The sequence below is a fragment of the Patagioenas fasciata genome, chromosome 15 (genome assembly GCF_037038585.1).
Source record: "Patagioenas fasciata isolate bPatFas1 chromosome 15, bPatFas1.hap1, whole genome shotgun sequence".
NCBI lineage: Eukaryota > Metazoa > Chordata > Aves > Columbiformes > Columbidae > Patagioenas > Patagioenas fasciata.
This window is the reverse complement of record NC_092534.1, coordinates 14,806,628-14,830,697: the sequence shown is the minus strand read 5'-3', so window position 1 is coordinate 14,830,697 and position 24,070 is coordinate 14,806,628. Positions and strand designations below refer to the sequence as shown.

The 24,070-nt window shown below is 40.5% G+C and overlaps 1 protein-coding gene across 6 annotated transcripts in view; it reads right to left on the bottom strand.

The window, feature by feature from the left end:
- LOC139829129 (uncharacterized) overlaps nt 1–24,070 on the bottom strand; it is a 57,335-nt gene that overhangs the window by 11,868 nt on the left and 21,397 nt on the right. For 4 of the 6 annotated variants that reach the window (XM_071814956.1, XM_071814957.1, XM_071814961.1 and 1 more), the window contains exons 3-5: nt 9,957–10,106; nt 7,653–7,814; nt 6,369–6,401 (exon numbers count right to left, since the gene is read on the bottom strand). In XM_071814956.1, coding sequence (XP_071671057.1) covers nt 6,369–6,401; nt 7,653–7,814; nt 9,957–10,028 — 267 coding nt within the window. In that variant the 5' untranslated portion in view covers nt 10,029–10,106. Of the gene's footprint in view, nt 1–6,368; nt 6,402–7,652; nt 7,815–8,385; nt 8,663–9,956; nt 10,107–24,070 lie in introns of those variants that run through there. The other 2 variants (XM_071814959.1, XM_071814958.1) reach the window with 2 other exon arrangements.

The following is a 24,070-nucleotide window of genomic DNA, read 5'->3' as shown; positions in this document are numbered from 1 at the left end:
ACCTGTTTGAATCTACAGACATCAAACAATTCAACGCTAATAAAATATTTTTTTGTATGAGCCATTATTTTCACAGGAATTTAATTCCATTTTGGGCTGGGCCTTAATTTCACTCATAATTTTACATGAAGTATAAAAAAATGTGTTCGTGAATCACATGCTGTGAATTACAGGGCTCTAATTCCATCAGGCTTTCTGATGGCATCATAAACTATGGGAGAGGGGATCCAGTGGATTGTGTAACCACCAGAACCCACAGCATAAATTACAGCTCTGTAATTCAAACCTAACCTGCTTTGTATTTCACACAAAATATTGGTGTAATTGCGGTATAGTTACCAGTATTTTAGTGCTACTGCAATGGTTTACTCTGCTTCCTCAGTAACATCCCCTAGACATACCCAGGTCTGTGCACTTTCACAGCTCCCAGCTCCTCTTCAAATATTTCTGGAGAGCTTTGATATTCCTGTACATGACATTTTGCAATCAATGAGCACAACTTGAGGGTGAGGGCTGATTTAGGTGTATAACGGCATATGCAGGAATTACGAGGGCTTCTTCCTGGAGCTGTAATGTGCACAACATTGCAATGAATAATGCTCCATTCCCTAAGCTGGCATAAGAAAAACAGAGCTGTAAAACTAATCAACTCCTAGCCCAAGAATGGCCCAGCTGAGCTTGCCCCATCCACACCAGTACAGACTGCAAGGGCAATTAAGGGAACCAGATGCTCTGGTCTCACTGAAGTTGTAAAGGATGTAGCTCTGCAGCTCTTTCAGAAACTGTTGAAAAGTATCATTTACTATATTTAATTACACGATCCTTCTGTCTTACTCAAAGATAGATGGTGCTTACTGAAGTCATGTCTGAGCAAATATAATCGAGTTCTTAAATTTGATTATATCCTTAAATCCCATTTCCTTTAGTAGGAAAGTAATGAATCTCTGATCTGATGAGGTGTGATGTTTACTTTAAAATAATATCTGAAAGCAGAAGAGAAAAATGTCACATATCTAAGCACTTGGCTTTTCTGAACTGCAAGAGGACTCACAAGTGGAAAGAGGAAGAAAAAGAGTTCGTGTTCCTTAAGAATGCCCATAATGACCAAAGACAAAAAGAATGAAGATAAGATTTCCAAATTAGTTATTCACAGATTTAGCACATAAACTACACAGCAGAAATTCCTATGTTTAGTATAAACAGTCTTCATTTGCAAAAGCAAAGCAATGGAAAATTGGAAAAGGAAGTCACAGGTTAGTGACAGAAACCATTCAAGTCCATGGATAATAATCTACCCATGTGAAAGGAGGCATTTCATTTTTATAACCTGGACCTATGTCAGGTGACTGGGATCAGAAAATAGAGAGCAATTTGTTCCTAACGCTCCTTTGTTTCACATTTTTCACAAGGTTTTAACCTCCAGCAACTCTGGGATTGGAAAGGAGGGGATATCTCCCTTACGCTAGATCCCTACATCCCACATCAGACTAACAGTAAATTCCAGCAAGCCATTAACTGTGTGTAAATCAATAAAAACCAAACAAACAAAAATAAATCCCAGAGGCCAAACACATAAGATCAGAATTTCCAAGCACTTGTCTGATTTATAGACTCTCTCTAATTCGAACCCCAAGCCTGTTATCAGCCCTCAAGCCGTGCATCAGGAATGCCACACAGCCACCAGTCTTTATCCTTATCTTCAGCACCATTTCCCCTCTGGCACTTGAACACAGTACAGAATGAGCAACAACTATTCTACTATTGCATATCACCACAGGCATTTTTCCTCATTATTTGAATATAATGTACCTGATTGCCGCACACGCATTTGTTGTTACAAATATAGTTGTCTTCTTCATGCATTGTTCTTTAATAAGCCAAGTTAAAAATGCCTGAAGACGCACAACACACACAACCACAGCACATAAAATACAAAACGTACAGAAATGGCAAGGTGTTTGCGTGTTTGCACGCGTGTGTATCCACACAAAGAACAAATGGCTAAGAAGGAAGCACTTTAATAACTTGTCCTGTTGGAAGACTGTGTTGCAATGTGGGACAAGAGGCCGCGGCAACATCATCACGCAGACCTGCACGATGGTTCAGTGATGCAGCAACACTACGGCCAGAAGCAAAAACACCGGGAGGAACTGCGGCATAAGCTACTACGAGTTGAAATGAACATGCAGAGTAGGAGTTGCACAACGCTGACTTCTTCCAAATATAGCAATGAGAATATCATTCTCCTCTACAAAACTCTTTGAATAGCTACGAGAGGTTCGGGCTTCTTGTGAGCAGTCACAGAGAGTGGAAAATGAGTATTTCTGTAATGTGGTGGTGATAGCATCTGTGGAACAATGCCATGGCATATGCCACAGAAATATATCACTGAAAGCAAGCCTCCTCCTTTTCATGCTGAAAAAAAAGTGAGACACATATTTCCTATTTAGAAATGCATATGTTCAAAGCAGGCAGTTAAGCCCGGCTCTGCCTGCGCTTTTGCGGAGCTGCTGCAGCGTTCGTGCCGCGGGTCATCTGTCCGGCCAGATCCCAGCACAGACCGAGCACCGAGGGGATTTCACCTCTTAGAGCAGGTACAGTTCATCCCTCATCACTCCACTGATTGCAGAACACTTAGATCAAAAACAGAGGTTCTGTCCACGTAACATCTTTCAGTACCATATCCACTAAAACCCCCGTTAGCAGATCTCAAAACAAAGCTGTCACATTTCTTTTGGTGCTGTGTTACCTTCACACTGCTAGAGAATTTCTCAGGGGGTTATCAAAATAATGAGCGTAAATCATCCCCTCCCTAGTATCTGTGTCTCTGAGATCTTCTCATAGGAAGAACCCAAACCCAATGTTCTCAGCCGCGCGGTCCTGTGACACACCAGAAGCACTTGGTGACAATGACTATTCAGTAGAACACTGCTTTTCTGGGGCAGTATGTTTTTAGCACTTGAGTCCATATCAGATTAGGTGTTCTGCTCACCATAAGCAGGGAGAAAGGCCCACAGCAAAAGTTTTGGAAGCAAAGGTGGGGAAGTGTAAAGAGGCATTTAACTACAATGCAAGGGAATGGGGGAGGGCAAGAACTCATATGTGAACTTTCCTCCTGCTGTCATCCCAGGTTGTGTAAATATTAGCGATGTGAACTAGAATAATGGCTCAGTTGTCTGAGAGGATGACAGTGACAGCTAAGAACTGGGTCAGGATCGATCACTATTTGCATATCAATTAGTTAATGCTCTTTCTTTTCTCCTCATCTAAATAGACTACGAGGTAACATTTCTCACTTTTAGAATAAAAAGCTTGAACTGTCTTTCACACAACGGCTTATGTTGTATTTTTAGAAAATTTTAGTCCTCAAGAGCTCTGCTAAAACTCTTTAGCCATGACCTGAAACTCACCTAAGTCCCAGCTTCATCAGCTCTGCAACGTATCTCAAGCAGGATCACTCATCTTTCCAGTAAACCAGATGCTTAGCCCTGTGTTTCTTTCTGGCTCCGGAGCACTTGCTCCTATTTCAGTCCTAAAGTGCTGCTTCTTAACTCTTATAGTTCCCCATATATTTTGGGGCCGATATTTGTAGCTTGCCTCTTACTCAAGCCATAGGCCCTTTGTCAATACACCAAATTCCAAACCTGTGGCACTCCGGCAAATTCCCTCTTCGGTCATCATTAAAACAGAGCCTGAATTCCACCCTGTTTCTGTGCATGGCAGATTTATGACAGAAATTACAAGAATCATTCATCTTCCTCAGGTTTATAGTCTACTTCACTGCTGGACCGTTACCTCTTCTAGAGCGGCTACTTGCAATAAGGAAATTGAAGACAGGAGCAGCTAGATGGAAACTTCTATCATTTGGACACTGTTCTTGTCCTTATTGATCCCTGCTTTAGTTCAGCCTGTACCCCCTCAGCTACAATAACCCTACTTATTTCTAATGAGGGCAGAAGCATCAGAGAGACTATAACTGATCAATTAGTAAAACCACAACTTTCTAGGATTATTTCTTCAAGTATTTCAATATTTCAAAGAATTCCTTCTAAAGGTTTTAAGACCTTTAAATTAGTAGCTGTAACCTGATCATAAATTAAAAATCTTCCCTTACCAATGAAAAGCAATATCAAGTTCTTTGTATACTTAGTGTTTGTTGACACTCCCCGTCAAGATATTCCCTGGAAACTGATTCTTATTTTCAGAAGAATTTGAAATCATAATACAACTTCCATGCTAACTAATCTTGTATTACACCTTCATCAAACAACGGCAACATCACTCATTTTTGTCATGCACAAGCATCTACCCAACCCCATGAAATTTTAAATATAAATAAATATTCCAAAGTCCATATAAGCAGAGCACCTAATTCTCACATCAGAATGCAGATAGATGAGAGTGTGTGTACCATCATATCCCAGAGGAATTTCAGATGATGTAAAACCTTAAATGACGAGCTCTGGCCAAAAGCTTCTCTCTCCAGACAAAATGGAAACTCAGAGTCATAGTCATGCACATATGCTAAGACTGATATTTATTTTTTATTTTAATACAGTAGCATGACAAGTCACATCGGGATGCGCATTGCTCTAGATACTCTATGGCCATATAATACAAAATACCTGCTTAAAACTAAGCCAGAGGAAAGCTAAAGGGAAGGGAAAGGAAAAAAACGTAAGAGGAAGAACGTGCACCCACACTGCCCTTCCTCATCAGGGGTGGCCTCTTCCCCTAGATTTTCAAACAAACAAAGCTTTTGGACTTAGTTCTCTTTCCATTGAAAATTCCAGGAATACACACACTTCCTTTGGTTGCATTAGGAATCACCCCGAGCATCCCTAACAGTCAGCAACACATCCTTCAGACGGCATTTCTGCAGCTCATTCTGTTATTAATGAAAAATGGGAACGAATTCCAACTAAAAGTATAATAAACCCAAAAGACGCAAGATACCACGAAGATGTCAACCCAGGACTTGACTTTCATGTTGATGCTGTGTTACTTAGAGAATAAGAAAACTCACACACTGGTGAAATCCCAGGGGTCTGTCCTAGTGCTCACACCAGCTCTCCAGTACTTTACCTACCTAAGGCTGGGTTACAAGAACTGTCCATATGCACATTCTTTGCCTTAGGGGAATAAGTAATAATAATAATTAACTTACCCATAATTAGGTCTTCACATGACAGCTCTATCACATTGGAATAAAGAAACTGTCAAGTCAACTGAAAGAATCTTGTGAGAACAGGAAGCAGAAATTTAACATGAATTGGTTATCTGGAGATCATTAGCAGTTGGGATTAGATTGCCCAGAGTGTTTCATGGATACAAGTAAAATATTATTCCCTATTAATTTCTCAGTTTCTTCACCTCAGAAATTGTCCTACTCAAATTCCATGAACTTTAGAAATACTAAACCTTGTATAACAACCAAATGTAACTCAAAAGGTGCATTTTTCTACAGTTTATGGAAGTCCTGTGGCACAGTCATAGGAAAAATAAAATTTCTAACTAATTTAGCTAAGTTCTTGTTGGCCTATTTTTTTTTTTAATAACAAAAATAACAGCCCTTTTCTAAGGCCTTGGAGATCCTCACAAATACACATCCATCTAACTCGCACTGGTTTCACTGCAAGTTGTGCACTCGAGAATTCAACTCACGCAGCCATGAAATCCACGCAAGCAGTGTAACCTTCCTGGGGACATCACTTTGCTAATGCCAGAAAGATGCAGAAAGCTCACTGCTTTCCAGCTGACAGAATATTTACAACGCCTCATGCCTAAATATCATTCTATTGCATTTTATTGCATCCTCCTTATAAATCAAGAGATGTGTGATTAATCAGCTGTACTTTGGGTTCCACACACAATTTCAGGTCATGCCCTGCAAACCCATTGCCCAAGTGTGCCACCTAATGGCCCTGGAGTCAAGAATGCATTTATACCACCAGTTTTGCAAATAAAAGCTACAGAAGGCACAGCTTCACTTGTTGAGGTACAGGTGGACTTATGTTATTTTTCTGAAGTGCCTATCCACTACATTTCATGAGTGATTTAAGGTCTGGTGAAGTAATTGCTTGAAGGTACTTCAGAGTTTTTAGATAAGCAAGCATTTGAATGAGACTATGAGTTTAAGGAATTCTGAGTCACTTTCACCTCACAGGCTACAAGTTGCCCCAAAACTTCAATATCCTGGTTGTCTCTATTATTTACTTCAAATCTCACTGCTGAATGGCTGCCACTTCAAATAAAGTCGTCATGAGTAGCAGCAATAGATCCATCCTGCTAAATGAACATGATATTTCTTTTATCTGTTTAAGTACTCACACAGGGCAAGCTCAATTTAGTTGATATCGTCGGCTTACCAATGCAGTTCTATAGTCCAAGTAGGTGCGGACCTAAGAAGCATCAGGGAAAGAAAAAACAAAACCATATGCTTAGAGCAGTTGTGCAATAACATTTGCAATGGTGATAGACATGAACTCAAAGAGAATATAACTACATTATAAAGTATATATCACAGTGGCATACACTAATGAACTTAGTTGTCAAGCAAAGTTCTTAAAAATACTATCCACCTAAATATACTGTAAAAGAATAAAAAAAGATAAATATAGATGTGATTTATTTTATATAGCATTTAATATTGGGAAGCGTATCTACTTCATAATCTACAAAACTAAGCATTGCAAATGTGGCGCAGAAGTTATGGGTTAAGGAAATGAGTGACTTATTTAGTTACAGCCTCAGAAAGTGAGACTGGGAAGGAGGTTTAGGATTTATGTTTACATTGCAGTGTAGAATAGATTACTGTCAGCCCCTGCTTTCCACCACTTTCAAAGACGATTCAGAAAATACTTACATTTGAATGGGATTAATGATTTATTATAAACACAGCATGCCAGCAGATGAACAAGGGATGGAAAATAGTCCTTGATATTCAAATTATTTTCACATATATTCGGTGCTTCCTTGTCATTATTATTAACTAATAATGTAAAATCTAAATCTTCATGTTGTCAGAGACAAAACTGCGTGGCAAGAGTGTTTATATTACTTTTCAATAACTTGTAGTAATTCTCCTTTTCTTTCCAAACACGCCTGAATTCTGTGCCTTTTTTTCCAAGATGTACATCACCCTTCTATTTACTTTAGGCAGGATGAACCATAACCACCTTTTGATTCTGATAAATTCCTCCATACTACAAGACTGTTTTCTCTTTACCTCACATTAACAGTAGTAACAGAACAATTATGTATGTTTTATGGAGCTGTAACGTTACAGGATATCTCTGTTGCACAACTATGGTGCTTTAGGAGGAACAATTACTGATGAATTGTCTTGACTGTATCATCGACACAAGTACAGCCATAAGGAAAAGCTTACAAACGCACGAGCTCTCAAGAGACCACCATGAGCTGGGATAGAATGGAACATCCTTCACAGTTTAGTGCGTTGAGTACAAACACTCAAATCCCATACATTCCAACATATGTATTACACATTCCATATATTTCAATGCATATACATGAATTTCAAGTCTAGTGCCCTTCTGCATACTTTGGAACTCTTGGTGAGGGGGAATAAAAACCATTCTAGATCTAGTAACACCCTTCCCGAGCTAAGTAGTTGGCACTTGGGTTTTTACCTCTCTTTTCCCCACTTCTCCACATTCATACTCGGACGATTCCACACAGAGCGATCCAGCCCTGCCCTCCCTGCTGCAAGGTTCTTCCATTTCAGATCTCATTTCTCTGCCAAGCTGCCAAACGGAGAGGACATTATCCCACAATTTGTCGTCTCGGGATTGCTAGTGAAACAACAAAAGGAAAATAAAGAGAGAAAATGTCCAAGAAGCATTAAGGAAGTCAAGGCCAAGGCATGTGAAGTTTAAGAAAGGTACAGTTCATATATAGCTCTTGTCACAACCAAGGCTGTTCTATGGCTGGCTACATTAAGACTGCAGTTCACAGAGTTATAAATCTTATTGTGAAAAGAAGAACAAGACATTCCTCCTTCCCATCACATCCCATTCTTCATTTGCTGTGTTGTGCAATTTGTATACTTCGCTAACAAATGGAAGACACGTTTATTCCATCTCATTACAACTGACATTAACTCTTAGGGAACAGACTGCCCTAGCATATTGAATTCTTTGGTATACTGCTTCTTATAGAACTTGTTTAGAAATGGCTTATAAAGAATTCACTTAGCATAAGTCTGCTTAGACTGCAACTTGGAAACTTTTGAACTTTCTGCCTCATTAAGCAAAGACGACCTCGGAAGATAAAGGGGAGTTGCATACCTGGAAATAAGTAAAGGAACAGAACAACATCTAAAAGATGAAGCAGAAGAAGGTTTCAGTTATTGTCAAGAATTACTTTTGTCACGTGCAGGTGCTGAACAGCAACTGAAGGTCAGGACTTTGACAGCCCACCTGACAAAAAGGAAGAGATGCACAGGAGAACAGCGAGACCCAAATTTGCTGTTAGCCCGGGGAGACGTGAAGGGGGCGGGAGGTTCGGATTGTGGGGGTATATTGTCCAGGGTTCTTCTGGCTGAGGGTCCCTCTTCAGGGGCACCCAGCTCGAGCTGCTCCATGCTGTGTCTTGCAAACAAATAACTTAAGAAGAATCTCTGGAATCCATGCTCCAGTTTCTGCATCAGGAAACCCAAGGAAAAGAAACTTCCTTAAAACTGAGCACAGGACTAAGTGGGAAGTTGTTTCTTCTGCAGATACTGGTAATTAGCAAAGAAGGAATCAGGTGATGCTTGCAGACACAACCTTCCCCATCCTTTACTTGGAGTTAAACTTCCTTAATGTATGGCTCTCATAAAGTGTACGTATATCTTAGGACTGCAATTCTGTATTAATATTTAAATTAAATCAGTGGCAACTTTCCCTAGTGACAAAATATAAATGAGATTTTACTGAATGTTACTGAAAACTGCAAGAGGTTTTTATGGAATTTTTCACACCACTCCCCCTCTCATTTCTTGTTGTCATATAAATAATTCACCAGCAAAATCCTCATTCTGAACAAGAAATGAGAAAATTAAATAAACAGAAGATCTATAGATATGTATGGGCTCTGCAGAAGGGTTTCTTTTTTGGTTGAACTAGGTAGTCATTGTTAGCAAGACAACCTGCCACACTGGGATGAGAGGAGGGGATTGCAAAATCTGCAAACTGATAAAACTGCTTGGGAGGCTGAAATTTGATTTCCTTATCAGGCTCGGAAAGTTGGCTGATGCAAAGCAGAGTGCAAACACCGAGCTTTTGTATTTTAAGCACGCAGAGAAGAAATGGTAATTGCACAGTGATGGCTTTGAGTTCATAACAAAATAAGTCACTAAAACAGGTGAATAATTCAAATTTGACATATCTGCCAAAGTAGGGGAATGGGCCAGGTATCTTCCTGTCAGCAGCAAGTAGTTAGTAGATTTTCCTCCATCCCTATCATGGTCCAAAGATCTTAAAGTCAAAGAATTGTGTTATCTGAATAATCCAGTTTTCATTCAGTGGAACAGAGTTTGCAATTATAGAATGTTGCTGTAAACTTTCACATTACTCATGTCAATATTGCTCATCCCAACGTGATCTGTAAGCTCAAAAACCATTTCCAAAAGAAAGGATCTCAGCGCTTCAGAGTGAATCCGGCCTCAGCTGAAGTTCTTGTTGAGCCTGCTGATCCTTCCAAGACTCTTCCTGCTGGTGGGGGAAATCTTGAGCATCTAGCATCTACATTCTCACTATGAGATTGCAGTCATAAAGCTGCCTGGATGCACATACCACGGCTACAACTACACTACTAATAGTTGCTGCTGACAGAGCAAAGAGCAGGTTAAGAACAATAACCAAAGCCCTATTCCCACTGACTTGTAAGAACATGCTGTCGTCAACTCAGGGAAAAGCCTGCCAAGATTCCTGAATAAAATCAAACATACTCACATTTGAAACGCTCCCAAGAAAGCAACAGTTTTCGTCATGAAAAGGTGCTAGTCGTACAATTAGTTCATCCATCCCTCAGAGTCCTCGGTTGCAGAATCCTGGTGGCCGCTCAGGAAGGGCTGTACCTTGCCCATCAATAGCAGGTGGTGCCTGTAGAGCAGAAGAAATACTTGGTGGCATGTTCTAGGACCAGCCTGGGATCCAGGATGCTCCCGAGACCCAGGAGCTGCAATGACGCTGCAGCCAGCCTGACCGGCTCTGTTCCAGCTCTCTACTGGGCTGACGGCTCCATTTGTCCAGGCTGGTGAAAATCAGGGGATGACTCTCAATGTTACATTCAACAGAGCCCAGGTGTGAATCCTCTGTGTGTTAAGCTGTTCCTGGATGAGCACACAAGGGAAGAGAAGAGGTCTCAAGCAGAGGGGATGTCAGCTGGGCAAGCAGGAAACTCGTCTTTCAGAAATAAAAGCCTGATGCACCCTGAGAGTTTACTCCAGTTCAGGAAAATAAGGGAAAGGGCAACCAGTTCTCTTGATACTTATGATTCCCCAAAATCACAGAATGGTTAGGGTTGGAAGGGACCTCTAGAGATCACCTAGTCCAACCCATAATAACTAACTACATATAAACCACAATGACAAACTATGTCATAAAACAACCCCCACAAACAAGCAGAGTATTTTTATCTATGCACTGAAAAAAAGAACATATAATAGTGTTTTGTATTGCTGTTTTAATAACAATGACTTCTTCTACAGTATATGCTGGGAAACTGATGTCATCGAAGGATGACTGTCCCAACATTATGAAAGATTTGTGGGGGCACGTTCTGTGCTTCGTACTTTCAGACAAGCCTATTTAAGTCAATAGTACTGCACAAATGTAACTCCGGGTAGAATTTGATCAGCAATTTATAAATGATCACATATACTGCTGGAGTCTGCAGCTGTGTTGTGCTGATATTTAGATGCTCTATTGTGAGCCTCTGACTCCAATATGAATAAATACACCAACGACAGAATGCACAAGCACCGTAAATCTCAGAGGGACTGCAAATGGATTTTCTTGTTCGGCTTCCCCCCACCCCAAATCATTCCAATCGCCTTTATTTGGAACAAAGGGGTTTTTTGAGAGGAGGAATACAGAAGAACCTGATGAAAACACCATCTAGGTATTTCTGAGTTTGGATTTTCAAGCAGCCTGATGCACTGTCATTGAACTTATCTCACAGTAACAAATTCTGTTTGTGAAGAGCAGATGAGAGTAAGTTTGTGGCAGAAACAAAATGAAACCATTATAAAGAAGATTTTTGGATACCGAAGAATTTTTCTGGGACTTCTGGAGATGGGATCCCAACTTTCCAGACTGACAGGAATAGAGATCACTGGTGACCTGCTCCGTTCTGAGTGCTACAGTTGTCCACTGACTGGGATCGTTGGCTAATTCTATACACATGCCCAAACAGTGAACAGCAGACAATCCTGTGCTGAGCATCCTTTGTTCTCAAGCCTGTCTGCATAATGAACCAGCTGTGATCCACAGCCACCCAGACATGCCAGGGGTGTTTCTGCTGTTCCCAGGCTCCATCTATTAGAGTCACCCCTCTGAACAGAGCTGGTCTGTGCCACAGCAAAAGAGATGCTGAAGGGAGTGGGGCATCTCCCATATGAGGAAAGGCTGAGGGAGCTGGGGCTCTGGAACTGGAGAAGAGGAGACTGAGGGGGGACTCATTCATGGGGATCAATATGGAAAGGGGCAGTGTCAGGAGGATGGAGCCAGGCTCTTCTCAGTAACAACCACTGGTAGGACAAGGGGCAATGGGTTCAAAATGGAACACAAAAGGTTCCACTTCAATTTGAGAGGAAACTTCTTCCCGGTGAGGATGGCAGAGCCTGGCCCAGGCTGCCCAGGGAGGTTGTGGAGTCTCCTTCTCTGCAGACATTCAAACCCGCCTGGACCCCTTCCTGTGGAACCTCAGCTGGGTGTTCCTGCTCCATGGGGGGATTGCACTGGATGAGCTTTCCAGGGCCCTTCAACCCCTCACGCTCTGGGATTCTGTGAGGACACCAGCAGAGCTGACGCAACAGTGATCCATGCCTAACAACGGCGTGGTCTCAAAACCATCAGCCCGTACTGGGTCACAGAAGGAAAAGCTGTCTTAAATTTAAAGTGTTTTTCCTGTCACATAAGGTTTCTAAAATCCAAGGCAAATTAGCTGAGGTTCCTACTAGTGTGTATAGCTTCAGAAAAGAAAGATTGAATGGAAGTGGAAATTCAATATTACCTGGTTCACATTAGCAAATATATGATTTACCTTCAGATCAATGGGAAGAACAATGAGTTTGGTTGACTTCAATCACCAATATGGAATTAAAACAAAAGCTTCTTTTTGCTTTAGCCAAGTCTTTTAGTCTTGCTAAGTCAGAGTTACAGCTGCACTGATGAACCGAGATGCAGAGAATTAAGGACTAAAGGCAAATCAAGTTTCACCAAAGGGAAAAAGAAAAAGCAAAAAGAATGTCTGAAGTGAGAAGTGAAAAGTACAGATCAAATAAAACTAAGCGAGATCCCTCTTTATCCACCAGTGAATTTAAGCCTTGGTCCACACCACAGAACTATAATTCTGAGCAGAGATTTTTAAAAAATAAAGATGTAGGCAAAAAAGTATTTTGCAATTTCTGTTAAATTAATCCAATGATTCTACCTTCTAGGGCAGCATTAAACCCTTGTGGCGCTTAACCAAAATCAAGGGATTACTCTCCACTATTATCCTATAACAAACAGAATAGGTTAATAGCTGCCATTGTCATTTCTAAATAGAGTACTGTATCATTATGCACTGTTAGAGCTGACAGGCGCACATCCCTATTACAGCACTTCTGTAACCTCACACAATAACAGCAACGCTGTTTTGCGAGATGTTTTGGTATTTGCAGACCTTATAAGATTTTAGTGAAGGCAGCGTTTAGGTTAGATAGGGAAAAGAAGAGCAAAAACAAGTGTTTTTCCTCCTTCGTTCTAATTTAACGTTGTTTCCTGCACAATTTATGCAACTTTTTTGACATCTGAGGAACGCCTGGAGGAGGCCAGTCTGTCAGCAACACAGCCAGCAAGAGATGTATTTATGGAAAGAACAGAGGTACAGTTAAAAAAGAAAACAAAAATACTCCCCTTTGAGAGGAGATGGAAAAGCAGCTACAGACTAACGAGCTTTTCTTGATCTTTCCTCCTTAATTGAGCCAAACTGTCCCAAAGAAGTCAGACTCCCAGCACTCAGAATAGAATTGGAAATTGCCATACAGTGTGTCCCAAAGCTTCCTGCAATATAATATATGCTTGTTTAGGGACTATTTCCCACCTTTCTCCTGTGTAGCACAGTAGTTCCCACATGCAACATTCTGCTGCGCTATGATCTATGAGACTTGGATTTGAGCCGCACTCTAATTCCAAGCACAGACTGATTCCTGTGTCAGACATTACCCCAGAATTCCATATCAGTACCACAAATAATCACTATCATTGTTTTCAATTTCCTGCCAATGTTTTTGAAAGACTGGAATTCTTCTCTTCTGACTAATTGTACTGCCAGGTTCTTTCCTCCTATAAAACAGATGAAAGAATTGCAGAACATATTATTGTATGGAGCATCAAAATATTATGACCACAATTACATTTCCTTCATTTCACTATGGCACTCCTAAAATGAGCCTTGGGCAGTAATCCCATCTCTCTGCAATCTTATCCCGTATCATGAAGTTAAAATTCCCTTCTGCAGTCTCCTCCTCCTTCTGAGCCTGCCCTGACTTCCAACTCATTGCACTGGTTTAGGATATGACAAACACCACCTTCGCAATACCTGACCCAGGTGCACAAGTTCCATAGGGGCTGGAACTTCCCTACTGAAGGAAAATCACGACACGTGGCAACGCAAAACATATTTATAGTATATTTGCATTTAAATCTGTGGGTTAGCTATTGGTATTCACATGTGAGTGCCAGTGTCTCAACTGGAACTGCACCTACTGACAATAGTATATTTTTATCTATAGCCTGTTTGGAAATACGGGCAGCTTTGTTGCAAGGAAATGCATTCTCATATGTTCTTTTTCTCTATCTTAGTCATTCACACTATATAAATGCTTTTGGTTTCACACGTATCTCTTGCAGCATACTAATTAAATGTTTCAAAAGGCTTTATCCATGGTTAAGTGAAGATAAAATTTTAATGATTTAATTAGCAAGCTCCGGGAAAAAAAAAATAACGAACAAAGGCGGATGCTTTTAGTGCCTCTTGCTCTCATGTTACATTAGAACCACAGGAAGACACAACATTCAACATCACTTTTCCTACTATACTCGGCAACAGAGAACGTGGTCCACTCACGCTGGAAGGGAAGTGGGGAGACAAAAGTCGAGTGAATTACACCAGTTCTTGGGTGCATGTGGTGGAGGGCGCTTCCTCAAAGAAAGAAGGCACTTTTATGGGGGAAAAACAAATCAACTGTCTTTTGGCCGCTAACACTTGAAAGCAACAAGGCAAAAACACAAATGCTATTTTCTGAAGGGTGAATTGCAAACTGGTTCACTACCAACATTTCCATACGACTTAGTGTTTCTCTTGGCAGTTGGCTGCTTTACCCTCCTAGACCTCTGCACTTAGAGTTTGGTAAAGATAAAATTCTATTGTTCTGTATTATACGTTTGAGAAGAAAAAGCTAATTGCTCTGTTTGAATAACTTCTTATTACAATTTGGAATTTATTCTTCTGCTTTTTTCTCCAGCAAGATTAGCCTATTATGAAAATCACTACCCAGACACTACAGATCATTAGAACCGAGCACAATCTAACAGCAGTTTGAGCGGGCCTCCGGGATGCTGCCATTCTAATCCCACCGCTTGGCTCTCCCCTCCCAAATGTGAACAAGGTTATAATATTCCGTTTCATATGATATACTGTGCTCTAATACACATACAGCATATCAAAAACTGGTATATAAGGAAATGAAAGGGAGTCTGCATTGTTCACTCACTATAAAGCATCACTCGTTCTAAGAAGTTAAGTACATCAATAGGCAGCTTTACTCCCTCACCACAATTCAGAAGGACCAACACTACGTGCTAACTCCGGCTTTAAGAATTAGAGACGAGGCCGGAGCAAAAGGAGGGCACAGAAAACATGCATTTAGCTGCAATTAGAATTCCAGTCCATTGTAACGTAATCATTGTTTTAGTTCACCAAATTTGCGGTTGGCAGCGATCTCCCCCTGTCAGCCATCACAGAGCCCGCTCTGGAAAGACCAAGAGACGCATTCACAATCAGCTCTTGGCAAAAGGGATCATCATGCAGTCACTCAGAGCAATGCGATATCTATATTCTCATCTCATTATCATTATTCTTCTCAGCCAGGAGCCCCAGTAAGAAGACATGGCTGGCCAAGTCCTACGGAAGGCTGTGTGCATAGGATAATAAAGCTACATGCAAAGGGAGGGCACAGAACCAACGGGCGTGCAGAGGGTAAGAAACTGATAAGGGATGCAGTCAAGAAACTAAAGAACCAATCCCATCATGGAGATGTAGCGTAGAGTGCAACTCTAACACTTTTGGGAAGTATATAGTGCTTATTCTCTATTCTGGTTCTTATATAGTCAGAATATGGGCACTGCTCAAGTCTTTAATCTGCAAATCTCCCAAAGCAAGGATTTATTTTTATCTCTGGTAGTCAACCTGTTGTAAATCACTGTGCACAGCTAACATCGCTGCAGCAATGACGAGCAATAAAAGGGTGATAATATGGGTGGTTGAGGAGCCTGGAGAGATGGGCTGCGGGGAACAACGGAGGGAGGGATGTGGATAGAAAGAAACACTTGAGGTCAGCTCCATGTGTTCAACCAAAAATTCAGACTTCTGTTTTTCAATGCTTAGTTAAACAGATGTGAGCTGTACAAACCAAAGCCCCTTTTACTGGACATCTTTATGCTGCTCATTTCTGCACAATATGCTCTTCATACAATTTGACTTCCTTCATGTAAATGTAACTAACCAAAGATGATCTATATTGTTGTAAACCACTCACATTTTGGTTAACAAAAGCAGGTTTGGAGGACAGAAAGAGAAGCAGACAATCTGAACTATTCACTTATTAAAAAGCATCATCCATTCACAACCGGTGTCTTAGAGCTGACGTATTTTGCTTTGCTTTCTCTGGGAATAAAAAAGGAAATACACAGTTCTGAACTTTGAGCTGCACTGAAAGCAGATATGGAGAATTCAGCCCCCGGTCAAGTTAAAACAAAAGAACAAAACCCCACTTACATCCCTCACAATTAGACTTTTGAGATTTTCAGTACTTAACTGTAATAATCTGAAAGAATTGCAATGTATAGGAAGTCCAAATCTTAAGTGTAAGTACATCAATCTTTTAACGTCCTCACTCTTTTCAAACTTCACAGTGAAAACAAGTGATGGTGATTCGAAGTGTATTGACTGACTAATTTTGCCTGGAAATGTAAATGTTTGAAAACACTGAGATTAGTTTCAACTCTTATTTTCAAGTAGAAAACTATTGCTAGTGAGATGATCTTACATGGGCACAGCCAAGATACACAAGCTCCAGTTTAGAATGACCAGTGTAACTGGTGATCTCGGCGATCAAGCTGTTAAAAACTAAGCTGCACAGAAGCAAGTCTTGCAAGTTCAGCAGTATCTCAACACAATAAACCCACCACCGCCAACCTCTACCAGAGATTCCCACATTTGTGTGGCTGCAATAAAAAAACACAAAACTATCCGTGTTTAAATTATAAGCCTTGCTTAATTTAACTGTAAAAATTTGCTGCAGGCAGAGATTTGTAATATAAAGTTTAAGCCTGGCAGCAACTTCCACTTTACACATTTTGCAAACAAACGTGTAATGTTTCAGTTAGTACAGAGCAAATTATGTCTTAGAAGTCTCTCTGTTACAGAGTTGAGAAAATGAGGATTTGCACATTTTAAAGCTTACGAACTTCCGTTGCTATCAATGCTGACATGTGCTTGGGTAATTCATACTGCAGCAGAAACTACCGTCAAGTCATGAAATGCTGAATGGCTACAAGCGTTTCATAAGCATTCACAGTGCAAATCAGGTTTGATTGCCCTGACCAGTTTAACCAGGCAAACAGAACGTAGTACAGAAATCTAGACTTGATGTTTCTTTCCCAGATACTTGCTGGACAGAGGTGTTGACCTAAATCATCTCCTTACTCCAAAGGATGAGGCACAGCCATAACTTCAGATATCCAGAATAGCAGGTGTATCTGCACCAAATCAAGCGCTTTTCTGTGCAGAAGGGAGGGTTTTGTTTTCCCAGGAGTTAATCTCAGGCACCACCATAGAATCATCATTAACCTTCCTCAATTTCATTTCAAGAGCAAGGTACAAATCTTCTATTGCTCCACAGAACATAATGTGGGGGGTTTTTTTAAAGAAATAAAGTATGAACCAAAGTATGGTCATCAAAAATAACTGTAATACCTTGATATTTTAAGGCATGGGTGGAAAGGCAGAATGAATTACTGCTGAAGGTTATAATGACCTATTTGATTTCTAGAATGGGTTTACGTACTACCATGATGCAAACGGCACAAAAATTTGTATAAACCAGATTAGAACCAAAACTGTTCCTCCCTCAGTCACGGATGAAACTACAGGCTTAGGTAAGCAGAGTTTTGTTCAGCTGCCCAGGCAAAGGTAGGAGTTCTAGCATTTTCCATAGGAGTCAGGACAAACAACTGCTCTCTGTCCTGAGCCCAGTCCCACTGATAGGCCTGCAAATGTCTCTTTGAATGGAATAACTTTCAGAACAGGACCAAGTTGTAATCCCCTGTGCATTATCTTCAACAAGCCTAATTTGGATTCAGCATCCATGAGCCTGTCCTGTGGAGGCTACGATCATTAATATATTGATTGCACCACACAGGCCCAATAAAGCAAAGTAGCACTCCTTCCCTACAATAGGATCACTTTGTAACACAAGAAATCAAGTATTTACTAGCAAGCTTATCTGCCTTGATCTCATCATTCCTCTGATGTTCCTTTGGGAGCCTGGCTTCTTTAGCCACCTTTCAAGAAAGCCTCTGGGTTAGTCTGGGAGCACCATACACAATCACAACACCAGAAGTGGCAGTTCTAGATGGAAAATGTAAGGCCGAAAAGAGCCGAACCCCGGGCTTATAGCAGAGTCCACACACTTGTGGAAGCGCAAGTGTGGGTGATGCAAAGCACATATCTGCATGACCCTGAGAGCACCCCGTCCGTACGCAGTTCAGGCACATCGATACTCATTTGTCCGCAAACCAGGCTCTAATAAATCCTGATCAGCAGTTGTGCCCGTTCCCTATGTAATTAGCACTTGTGCGCTTTTCACTGCCCAGGACTGTCATCTAGAATCCTATAGATTCCTGCTTCCCATTTCCCCTCCAGCACTGTCATTTCTGCCAAACTGCCTTAATGCCAGAGAACACAGTTGTAAAGTCATGAAAGTAAAAAAAATAAATGAACAAACTCATCATGTTTGATTTTAACTGCTTCCTATGTTATTTCAACTGCTTTCTATGTTCATAATGTGGTACGTGCTTCTCTCTCCAGCTTTGCTGAACCGCTTGCCTTTGTTACAGCCCCACAGTCTTCATTTCGCAATTGAAAACTTGCTTTCAATTATTTTGATGAAATTAGAAAGATGCTATGAATTTTGTAACAATTTCATTGGCTTCAGTTCTTAATTTGGCAAGCAAGCCTTTACTTATTTCTTAGTAGGTTTACCTATTAACTTCTAGGTAATCTACAGTAGTTAGAAAGCAGGTATGTTATCTACAAAATGAAAACATCTCCCATCACTGAATCGGAAATCCACTGAATCCACTGTGCTGTCTTCTAACCAGCCCCTGGGAATAAGCAGGGTTTACTGGATGCTATGGAGCTTAACATTCTTAGGCTCTGATGGACAAAAGAAATAAATTAATTGCTCCTCGGCAGAAAATGCTCTCATATCTGATTTCTGATAAACATATTTTTGCTCCTTAGGTTACTTCAAATGAGTAGATATGACTTAAAGAAAGGTGGTCTCTAGGTTACGTTGGATTAACATCACCATAAACATTGCATAGTTTAAATTGTCTCCAGAAACAAACTGGAAGCCAATTAAACCTAAAAAGAGCAAAGGTAATTTGCTCCACGAAGAAGCGAGGTAGTGGGACATTAGCTGAGATTTCGGCTCAATCTTTTACCATTGCTTCGATACATAATACACATCAGTGATGGATTCTGCAAACAGAGACCTGGAGAACCACAGTGGGGTCTGCTGCCTTTAAACCCAGCAAAAAGAAAGGGATAAATCAGGACCATATTTTAAATAGCGAATGTTTAAAAATGCTTATTCTGCAAAAGTTAGTAACTAAGTTTTCAATTTTCCCATGAACAAAACCATTCTGGAGGGTAAGCTCATGCATTGAGGTGCAAATCATATAATGCTTTGTATAGAAATCTCTGCGCAACTTTAACTGCCAATTTAGTGCTGATAGTTCTGTAATATGTGACTTCATAAAGCATTGTCCAAGAGTTTTAAAATTAAGTATTTTTCCTCCTAAATCACTCCTGCCTGAAAAATACCAAGTATTCAGCAATTCTGAAAACCATGCCCTTGCATGTCTAAAAATAGATGTAGGATGTTCTCGATCACTAAAGCATCACACAATTCTCAGCCGAAAGAGTAAATATTAATAGTACTCTGAGTCCCAATTCATCACTCTGTATAGTGCTTTGAGATCTTTAAATCAAAAGTATTACAGATCTATTTCCAGGATCTTTTCCAGAACTCTGGGAATATTTAAAAGCTCTGTAAAACCCTTATTTAATAGAACCCATACCATATGGTCTCAAAAGAATGTATATGCCTTTTGCTTTTATATATTGGCAATTGGAATTCTGTCAACCAGAGTTCTTTTGCCTTAACCTACTCTTTGTTCTATTTTTGTCTGTGTCATACTTTCCTCTTCTTGATGGATGCTGTAGTCACACAAAACGATGGTACTTTTAATGAAAATAAGCTTGCTTTTAGCTTACTACCCATGTCATCTTCATTTTGTTACTTTCTGTGCATAGGTTGTTTCTTATTAATTATCTGAAGCTTTTTTAAAAGGTAGGACATGCTGAAAAATAAATTACAAGTACATGCATGAGCCCGAAGCCAGGGAAAAAGGGTGAAATAACAGCCAGGCAATCTTTGAGCAATGTCAGTAAAAGGTAGGCTCTGGCTTTTGTTGCATAGTTGATCTGTCCAGAGCTTTTTCATTTATCACAACAGCTGGTTTACAGCTATAGCGTACAATTTTTTGAATAATGGTGCATTCATCTTAACCCTATTACATAAACAAAACAAAAATGCTCTTGTGACTGCACAGGGTTTGGCTTCTTTTTTTAAAGAGGCTTTCTGTACATTGAGATTAGCAGGGCTGCTTTTTAGCGGGGGAAAAAAGCACGTCTGTTCTGCAAGGGTCCAATTAGTGAGTCCCAGGGCACTCAGCTTACAGCACTGAGCGAAACCGGAGCTGGACTCCTGCAAAACAAAACTCCAGCACGCTGCTCACTGGATACCAAGTGTAATCAACTGAGAAGCAGGAAATAAGAGGAACAAAAAGACCAAAAAAAAAAGTGGACGATAAAACCCATTTCCCCACGTTTTCATTTACAGAGTATCACAAAAGCCTACTTATAGGATTTTATTTACTCTTAAGCTAGACTAGAGTTTTCCCTGAACATTCAGCATCCTTCACTAGAAATAGTATTACTAGTTCATGCATAGAAATATATCTCTATATTTCTGAAGTTCTCATTTTTTAAATATTGGAAATGACACGCAGGTTGATGAGTAATATGGGCATCTCAGAGCACATAGAACTCCTTTGTTTTCATGCCAAGGAGAGGGAGAAGAGGAAAACATGCAAGATTTACAAGTATATGAAAACAGTTCAACCAGAAAAGAAAGGAAATCACATCCCAATCAAACTCCAGTATTACAAATCAAAGTAAATTCTAGCAAAGTTCATAAAGTTATACTGGGTAAACCCAAGTCAAGCTCATGCCAAAGTTTTCGGTTGAAGCACAGACACAGACCCTCAGATCTGTGCCTATTAACCAATATTAATATAGCTATTCATCTCCACTTTAATATTCCTCCTACTATCAAGGCGAAGTTTATAGAATGTCTTTCACTAGATCAAGCAATAAGGACCAAAGCAAAAAGCAGGCACTGGGGCACAGACAAGGCCTTCCAGTATCCAAAGCCCTCCCAGCTGCAGAGCGCAGGTGACCAGTGCAGACCAGTTCCAGTGTCACCAACACCGGACCCCACGCTGCTCTGGTGTCCCCGGCAGCCCCTACTCCATCCACCCTGCAGCTGGGCTGCAACAAACCAAAGGCGCATTCATCCCGTTCTTTGCGCTCATCTCTCTACCTGGTGCCGAATTCTCCTCCTCCTCCTGGTGAAGGCGGGTGATGGTTCAGCAATAGGTCTCAGACATGCTGCGTTTTGCTCTGGTTTTATCATTTCTGTCTCATTTTGAAAGGAGCGCTGCTTACTGATAGAGTGTTGGACAGGGCTGTCCTTTCTCTAATGGAAGGGAAGATAGGGCTGAAAAGTCATCTGATTTCAGATGCCTACATAACCTATATAAAGGTCAAGTTAAGCATACAGAGTCAGGTACACCTAGCTATATCTACAAATACACATGCATTACATATGCCATATGTCTTAATACACATACATGTACGCATAGGCATGTATATGTATAAATAAACAGTCATACATTATCTATACAGTGGAGAATGCAAGAGCTCCATACGGACCTTTTCCACAAAACTCTTCTCCCATACACCATTAAAACCTAAAACACATAAGGATTTACCAACATGTCTTTCCTGGTTTGCAGGAGCAAATCATAAAATAAGCCTATTACCTGTAGAACGGTGACACAGTTGCAACACTGATTTCGATAATAAGCCTGCTCACTGTTTTCGACCCCTCTAACCATTTCTGCAGCATCTAGTATATCCTGAGATCTTTAAATTGGGTATGATCAAACACACATCGCAAAATAGTGATCGGAAGGCTGCGTATGAACAAAAAGCGGCCAGGCAACAGCAAGCCATAAATACCAAATAAGGGCTGCCCTGGTGCCTCAGCACAGGGACACAAAACGAGAAAACCTGGGAACCTTTGGTAAATTATGTCCCCAAGGGATGTTCCCCAATTCACCACAAAAAACACAGAGCAAGCCATGTACCTTTATGAGAAGGTATTATAAAAGTGAAAAGCGGTATTGTTATCACCACTGGTACCGGCAGCTGTGCAAACACAAGGAGCCATCTGCTGTCATTTTATAAGTGCACAGGTGATCTGGGACAACAGTGGGCTAAAAACATCATCTTCCTAAGTAAGTGAAGCTGGCTTAGTTTCTAACATTTCTGTCAACAAATCTGAGGGCTAGAGTCACACTCTTGAGACATTCCCAACTTAGTTTCTGTGGGAAGGTGTTACAGCAATGGTTTTTATGGCCATAGCATTGAAGCCCTCAGGACACCGACTGCAATTCACAGATCTTAGCAAATGATGTGCTCAAACATGACTTTGTGGCAGGTGCTGACCACCTCCACAGCAACCACTATAATAAGACAATGCAGAAGAAAAAAAAAGAACAGAACAAATAGGATATTTTTGCAGCCTAATCCACAAGAGCATCCCATGTAAAATTCATCCACTGTTTTGGAGTTTTTTCTGCTTTGCTGGCACTGGCTTGCATTTTATGTCGTGTCAAACTGTATCATATTAAAAGCGTGCCACGGTCTTACAGCACAGAACTCTGAGCTGCAATTCCTACAGCAAATAAAGTGTTATCTTGAGCTGCCTATTCACTGCCAGCTCCCATGCAGGCAGTGCAGGCTCTTGAGGAAGAAAAGCAGCTCAGCACCACAGAAAATGGAGGCTGGGGTTGTTTATTACATATAGTAAGAAGCTGCTGAAGTTGTATTTCTTGTCAGCATTGTTGTCTTGTGGAGGTTACAGCAAATTCCAGCTATTTATTCTTGAAAACAGACTAAAAATTGTGGTGCATAATGGGAAATCACATCATTCAAAGGAAAGAATACGAAATGTAGGAATTGATTTATAGATCTCAGAAAACTAAAATTCATGCCTTATTACTGTGTGTTGGTACATCCGTGAAGCTTCGCATTTGCAAAGAACAGTGCAAACACTGCCTAATTGATCTGCATTAATAATTTACTGTTGAAAATGACACTCTAACCCTGGCCCTTTCACGGTGTTATCATCAAATCTTCTGCCTTATTTTTCAGCTGTGGGTTCTGCAAGGCATACACATAAGCATATTTTCATGATTTAATAGAATTTCAGTTGTGGAATAGTCCACTACAACTTAGCGGAAGCTGCTTATCACAAACTACTTGTTGATTCCTCCCCATGATGCAGTGTACTGCTCATATAAAGAAGTTAAAGGCTTATTTGACTTAAATATGTTGCCTTTGCAAATGCATTGTATTCAGATGAGTATGCACATCAAATGCACAAAATCCTTTAAGTTTTAAGAAAGCACTTCCCCCGTACAATGTTGTGAACCTCTCATTAGTCTCATTAGTGACTTTTCCTGACAATGTGTGGAAATCGTTGCTACGATGAATCATTTGCGATGTGCGCTCACTGCTACAAGAAATCAGAGGCCACAGTTCAAGTAGAATTCAAATAAAGGATCAGATATTTACACATAAACATCCGTAATTGCATCAGATAGAATAAAACTAATTATCGGGGATACAAAACCCGATGCTTCAGACCTTAAACCGACTTCGTGTCTGTTGGCACAAACACTTGGTGTGGCTCTTTTTTGTTTGTTTTCTTACTCATCACCATGTTAATACTCGCAAATGTCAGATAGGATACAGCCCTCAACAACCAACCAGTTCCATCTGCCATGGCAATTCTCGGCTGCTTAAAAATGCAGAAGAGTTTTTGCAATGTTCCGTGTGAAAGTTCAAATCAACTGGAATCAAGTTGTAGAACAATAAT